General features: G+C 60.5%; 1 protein-coding gene across 1 annotated transcript; it reads left to right on the plus strand.

Annotated features, from left to right (window-relative positions):
- Window positions 1-328: 328 nt before the first annotated feature.
- ETH_00032565 (uncharacterized protein) lies at window positions 329-5,863 on the plus strand (the record flags this gene model as incomplete). Its single annotated transcript, XM_013379600.1, has 3 exons — window positions 329-529; window positions 717-4,837; window positions 5,176-5,863. 3 exons carry the CDS (start codon window positions 329-331, stop codon window positions 5,861-5,863), a joined length of 5,010 nt encoding a protein of 1,669 aa, XP_013235054.1.
- Window positions 5,864-7,027: the final 1,164 nt, after the last annotated feature.

Below are 7,027 nucleotides of genomic sequence, written 5' to 3' on the forward strand. Positions count from 1 at the left end.
GATGAGAAAATAATAATGAATATAATAATACTGAGAAGTAGAAAGCGTAGACTTCAGAGGCAGCAGTCTCGCAGTGGCTGTTGCTGCTGTTGCTGCTGCTGCGGCTACTGCAACTTTGCGCAGAGGTCCTTGCTGCCTCATGGCGTAGGGCTTGCTGCTGACGGGGCTGCTGCTACTGCTGCTACGGCCCTAGGATATGAACAATTGAATAAACAAATCTCACCCTTTTTTTCTAGTTAAGCTTTTTGCTGCTTGCGGCTGCAAGCAGCAGCAACAGCGAAGCGAGGCTCCCTACACGGAGCAACAACAACAGCAGCAGCAGCAGCAAATGCTCTGCTCTGCTGCATGCGCCCGTAGACTGAAGGCAGCACTTACAGCAGCGGGATTTAAGGCCATTCTCTGGTCGTGGCAGCAGCAGCAGGAGCGCACAGGGCAACAGAAACAGCAACAGCAGCAGGGACACTGGCAGCAGCAGCAGCAGCAGCAGCCAGGGCCGACGGCCCCACCAGTCTCATCCTTCGCTCTAGGCGTACAAGCACAGATCTAAGGCAGCAGCAGCATCAGCATCAGAAAGAGCAGCAGCGGCAGCAGCAGGCGCCATCTCACTGTCGCTAGCAGCACCGGGCAAATAGACCTGCAGGCAGCAGCAAACGAATTCTTCGCTGCTGCTGCGCCTGCAGCCGCCGTCTTTGCTGCCGATTCTTTGTCCTTTTTAGGCTTTCCCCAGTCAAACCAATGAAGCAGCAACAGCAACTCTAGCAGCAGCGGTGGAGGCAGCAGCAGCAAAAAGGGTGCTGCTGCGGCGCTGCAGCAAAGGCGGCGACATGCAGGACCAACGGATTCAGCAGCACCAGCAGCGGCTGCTGCTGGAGCAGCCACAACCGCAGCAGCCGCATCTGCACCAGCAGCTATTGCAGCAGCAACCGCTGCAGCAGCAGCCGTTGCAGCAGCAGCCGCTGCAGCAGCAGCCACTGCAGCAGCAGCCGATGCAGCAACAGCCACTGCAGCACTTGCAGCAACAGCCCTACATGCAGCATATCCCCGCTCACACTCAGTACTCACAGCATGGGCAGCAGCAGCAGCAGCAGATACCGCCGCAGCCTCCAAGGCCTTTGGAGCTGCAGGATCAGCAGCTACAGCGCTCGCCTCTGCAGCAGCGGCAGCAGCAGCAGCAGCAGCAGCAACGGAGACGGAGCCAGCTGCAGCAGCGCTCCTACGAAGGTTCAGCAGGGGGTGCTGCTGCACCCTCGTTAGCGGCAACACCAGCAGCAGCAGCAGCAGCAGCAGCAAAGTCTTCGGCTGGGCAGCAGGCTGCTGCCCCGGTGCGCACTATGCACAGCAGCCCACGGGATCAGCAGCAGCAGCAGCAGAAGCAGCAAAGTGCTTCCAGCTCTTTACGGGCAATTTCTGCTTCTCAAGGGACGGAAGCAGCATTTCCACGTGTTGCTGCAGCAGATCCAGCAGCAGCACCAGCAGCGATACCCCCTGGAGCTGCCGCAGCAGCAGTTTCCCCCGCAGCAGCAATACCCCCCGCAGCAGCAGCAGCAGCAGTAGCAGGACTAACCCCAGCAGCAGCAGCAGCAGTAGGACGGTTCAAGCCGCAGTGGCTGCCTAACTACGGAGTAGCAGCAGCAGCTGTTACGGAAGCGCGGCATGCTCTCGAGACTATTGCGGGTGCAGCAGCAGTTGCTGCAGCACGCGCAGCAGCAGCAGCAGCAGGGGGTGCAGCAGCAGCAGGCAGTGCCTGCCCGCCACTGCCGCCGTCAAAGGCCCAGCAGCTGCAGCAGCTGCTGGAGGAGATTGACTTGGCTGTTGCTGCAGTGCAGAGCCAGCAGCAGCAGCAGCAACAACAGATGTGGCTGCTGCTGCCGCAGAGGAACGTGACAAACAAGCTCGAAGAGCAGCAGCTACAGCAACAGCTTCAGCAGCAGCTTCAGCAGCAGCTGCAGCAGCTGCAGCAGCAGCAGCAGCAGTTGCTGTCACTCCGCTCCCTGGGGCAGACAATCTTGGGGTGGGTCCCCGGGGCCTCTTTTTTGTCGACAGAGGATGCAGCAGCAGCAGCTGTTGCTGCTACTGCAGCAGCAGCAGGTAATAAGCTGCCGCAGACCCTCAGGTCCCCCGATCTCTGTGGCCTCACGCCGTTGACTGGCAGCAGCAGCACCACCGGATTTAGCAGCAGCAGCAGCAGCAGCAGCAGCAACAGCAACAGCAACGCAGCAGCTAGGGACCTGCTGCCTGCCCTGCAGCCGCAGCAGCAGCAGCAGCCGCTGCTGAAGCAAGAGCTTCCTGGGGGCTCACTCAGCGACGGAGCCAGGCGAGCCCCTGCTGCTGCTTCTGTTTCTGCTGTTGCTGCTGCTGCTGCTCCAACAGCAGCACAGGTCTCACAGCTATTTGCTGCCCCTGATGATCTGCCGGGGGTACCGGCGCTGCTGCAGCTGCTGCGCTACACCTTTCCTGCTGCTGAGAAGCAGCACAGGCTGTCTCTGTTGCTGCAGCAGCAAGAGCAGCTTCTGCAGCAGCTGCTGCAGGAGGAGCAAACTGCGAAGCAGCCCTCTGCCGCATGCGCGGAGTCCACAGCAGCAGCAGCAGCAGCAGAGTGCGAGAGCCCGCCTTTAGGCCTTTCGGATGGCCTTGCGGGCGCGTCGATGTTTAGTGCAGCGGCAGCAGCAGCAGCAGCAGCAGACACAGCAGCAGCATCAGCAGCAAGCGATGGTGTGTCTCCGCCTGAGCCAGTTGTTGTGCCAGTCCCGCTGCAGCAGGGGCCCCCTGCTGCAGGCTGGCTGCAGGGGCCCCCGCAGCAGCTGCCGCTGCTGCTACAGCTGCGGCGGCAGCGAGCGCGGCCAAGGCCTAGGTTTAGGCTGCTGTCGCAGCGGACGCAGCAGCAGCAGCAGCGGCGGCTGCTGCGGTGGAAGCAGCAGCAGCAGCAGCAGCGGCTTCAGCAGCAGCCAGCAGCAAAGGACTGGAGAGCCCTCGAGGACCCCCTGCTGCTGCCTGCTGCAGTTCATTTGCTGCCACAGCACCGCCGCATTTGTGTGCTGCGTTTAGACCTGCGTGCTGCTTGTGGCGCAGCAGCAGCTGCTGCGCTGCAGCGGCACCTGGAAACAGCACCGGCCGCAGCAGCAGCAGCAACACCAGCTGCTGCTGCTGCTGCTGCTACGGACGTGAGCCCTCCGAAGGCGCCGCAGCGCAGCGAAACAACTCAGGGACGGTCAAAGGCAGCAGCAGCAACAGCAGCAGCAGCAGCAGCCAGTGCTGCTGCTACTGTTGCTTCGTTTGAAGCAGAAGGACCTGCTGCTGCGGGCGGAAGCAGCAGAAGCAGCCGCAGCGGCAGCAGCGGCAGCAGCAGCAGCTTGCTGCCAGCAGCAGAAGACGTCGTGTGGGACATCTGCGACTCTGGTGTCGCACTGGAGGGCCTGGCAGCTAGCTGGCTAGCTGACCACAACATCCCGTTGTCTGTGCAGCTAGCTGGGCAGAAGCAGCAGCAGCAGCAGCAGCAGCAGTCAGTGCAGAGTGCGCGTGCCCCAACTCGTTTGACAGCCTGCAGCAGCAATAACAGCAGCTGCAACCGAAGAAACGCTGCAGCAGCAGCAGCAGCTGGAGAAGATTCTGTCGGTTGCTGCACTGTGGACGTGCTGCAGATGCTGCTTTCGAGCCTGCGGCAGCAGCTAGCTGCAGCACAAGAGCGGGAGGCGGATTTTACGCTGCTGCTGCAGCTGCTGCAGCAGGCTGAGAAGCAGCAGCGGCTCGACGGACAGCGAACACAGCCGCAGCAGCAGCAGCAGCAGCACGTCGCAGCAGCGGCGTGTGACGACTCGCGTTGTACAGCACAGATTGGCAGCAGCGACAGCAGCAGCAACAGCAACAGCAACAGCAGCAACACCAGCAGCAGCAACAGCAACAGCAGCAGCAGCAGCAGCAGCAATTGCTGCTCCAGTAGTGCTCACGATTTAGGTGGTGCGGCAGCGAATGCCATAGCGCCTGCAACCACCAACACGAGGGATGGTGCGCAGCAGCAGCAGCAGCAACAGCAGCAGCACGAGCAGCAGCCGCAACACGAGCAACGGCAGCAGCAGCAGCACGAACAGCAGCAGCACTCGCCCGAGCAGCAACACGAGCAGCAGCAGCACTCGCAGCAACAGCAGCAACAAGAGCAGCAGCAGCAGCAGCAGCTGCAGTGCGTGCTGGAGGTGACAGCAAACGACCCCAACAGCGGCTGGCGGCTGCAGGACCGTTTGCTGTGGTCTTTAGATGCTAGTGATGCTGCTGTTTATGCACAAGTGCAGCAGCTGAGTACGGAGCTGCTGCTGCCGCCGCGGCTTGCTGCTGCTTACTTTGCTGCGCTGCTGCAGCAGATTGGCAGCAAGCGCCACGCTGCAGTGCTGCAGCACCGGCAGCAGCTCAAGGGGGCCCACCAGGCCTGGGGCCTGGCGCCGCCTTTCTGCTGCAGGGGCGCTGCAGCAGCAGAAGCAGCAGCAGCAGCAGAAGCAGCAGAAGAGGACGCTGCTGCTGCTGCTGCTGCGGCCACTACCAGTCCAAAAGCAGCAGCAACGGAGCAGCATGCTTTGCCAGCTGCTGTTGCGGGCGCTGCTGCAGCGGAGGCTGCCGTAGCAGCAACGACCAACGGCTACCACTCCAGCAGCAGCATCAGCAGCGTCAGCAGCAGCACCGACAGCAGCGTCTCAGCAGCAACCCCAGGAACGCGGCAACAGCAGCAGCAGAAGCAGAAGTGGCAGCAGCAGCAGCATGACGGACAGGAGCAGCAGCCAAGGCCCCGCAGCAGTATGCTGCGCGGGTCGCTGGAGGGCTTGAGGACTCACAAGGGCCTTTTCGTTTACTGGTGAGCCACGACGCAAAACAGCTAGCTAGCTAGCTAGCTAGCTGCTAGGCATGTAGCTCGCTAGCTGGCTAGCTGGTTGGCTAGCTAGCTAACTGGGCATGTAGCTAGCTAGCTAGATAGGTGCGTAGCCAGCTTTCTCCAGTTGGCTAGCTGAGTCTGTAGCTAGCTAGCTAGCTTGCCAGCTCGGCAGGTAGGCGACGAGCTGACTGGATAAATAGCGAGCTAGTGAGGTTTGTAGCTAGCCAGCTAGCTAGCTGAATAGCTAGCTAGTTAGCTGGGTAGCTAGCTAGCTAGCTGAATAGCTGTGGGGGCGTCTGGTGGCTGTGTCTTTGCTGCAGCCCAGAGAGCGCGGAGTCTCTTTTGTCCCCATGGACAAGTTTAGTTCGCCGCGTGGAGAGGACTTGCTGCAGCCGCCCGCGGCCGCTGCTGCTGCGCTGCAGCAGCAGCAGCAGCAGCAGCGAGAGCAGCAGCGAGAGCAGCAGCGGCAGCGACAGCAGCAGCAGCAATGAGAGCGAACCGGAGGCAAGCCTTCCGTGCTGCCGGCTTCGCAAAGCCGCCGCGCTCAGGGGCCATCGGCGCCGCCGCAGCAGCAGCAGCAGCAGCAGTCCCAGCAGCAGCAACAATGCAGTCACATTGCGGAGGCCACAAGAGGCCTCTTCTCGCCTCATTGCATCTTGGTGTGCTGTTTCTGCTGCTAAACGGCGGCTTGCTGCTGCAGATGCTGTGGCTCAGTGGGTGTGGCAGGCTGGAGGCAGCAGAGGAGCAGCAGCTGCAGCCGCTGCTGCTGCTGCAGCGACAAGAAAGCGAGTTGTAAGGGTTCCGCCTGCTGCCGAGTCTTCTGACGCAGCAGCAGACGGGCCCGAAAACTGCAACATTCCGTTACAGCTGCTACAGCAGCAGCAACAGCAGCAGCAACAGCAGCAACAGCAGCAGCAGCAGCAGCAGTGGGGCCCCACACTTACCTGGACTCCGGGGGCGCAGCAGTGGCACAGGCGGCTTCCCCCACCCAAACGGAAGAAGCGCTAGCTGCTGCCGCTGCTGCAGCAGAGGCAGGAGCTCCTGCTGCAGCTGCAGCTGCTGCTGCTACCGCTTTTACAGCTGCTGCCGCTGCTGCATTTGCTGCGGTAGCTGCTGTGGCCGCAGCTGCATCTGTTAGGCAGCAGAGGCAGCGAACTGTTTCATGCGTAAGTGTGCGTTTTGTAAAACAGTAAAAGGCCGGTAGCTAGCTGTCCCTCAGGTGGCTAGCTAGCCAACAAGCTAGCTACTTCTTAGCTCGCTAGCTAACTGTCTAGCTAGCCGCCCAGCTCTCTGTCTCGTGGCTGTCTAGCTAGCTGCCTCCTCGCAGTCTAGCTAGCCGTCTAGCTAGCTGTCTACCTAGCTGCCTCCTAGCTGGCTAGCTAGTTGCCCTCAGAAGGGTGGCTAGCTGTGTCCAGCTAGCTAGCTGCTGCAGTGTGCAGTGCTTGCCACAGCTAGCTAGCTGCATGCGCCTCGAGATGTGTACTTAGCTAGCTCAAGGTAAGCTACCTACTTCAGCTAGCTAGCTAAGGATAGCTAGCTAGCTGAAGTAGCTGGCCGAAGCTAGCTGTCTACTCAGCTAGCTACCTAAAGACAGCTAGCTGCTTCAGTTGGTAACGCTAGCTAGCTACTTTAGCTAGCTGGCTGAAGTTAGATAGCTACCTACTGTAGCTAGCTGGCTAAAGCTAGCTAGCTACTTTAGCTAGCTAGGGAGAAAATCGAACGGAAAAGAAAATGCAAAAATCTAAGAGAAGGACTGGAGGGAAAGAGAAGAACAAAAGCTCTTTAAAAAGATGGAGCTTCCTGTCAGGACGCAGCAGCAGCAGCGGCAGCAGCAGCTGCTGCTGCTGCTCCTGCTGCAGCAGTGTCGCAGCTGCTGCAGTGTTGCAGCTGCTGCAGTATTGCAGATGCTGCTATTGCTGCTTTTTCTTGGCTAACAGCTTCCGGTTACTCAGTTACTGCTGCAACTGCTGCTGCTGCTGCAGCCGCTGCTGCTGTAGCTGATGCGGCAGCTGCTGCTGCCAAATCGCGCAGACACGCCTACCATCTATGATGGAATGGGTACGGCGGCAGCAGCAGCATCAGCAGCAGCAGCACGTTCTGTTGCTGCTGATGCTGCTGTCCCGTTAGTGCCGCTGCTGCGCTGCCCTTCAGCGGCGCCACTGACGTTGCTGC

The sequence above is a fragment of the Eimeria tenella genome, genomic scaffold (assembly GCF_000499545.2).
Source record: "Eimeria tenella Houghton genomic scaffold, Eth_scaff362, whole genome shotgun sequence".
Classification (NCBI taxonomy): Eukaryota; Apicomplexa; class Conoidasida; order Eucoccidiorida; family Eimeriidae; genus Eimeria; species Eimeria tenella.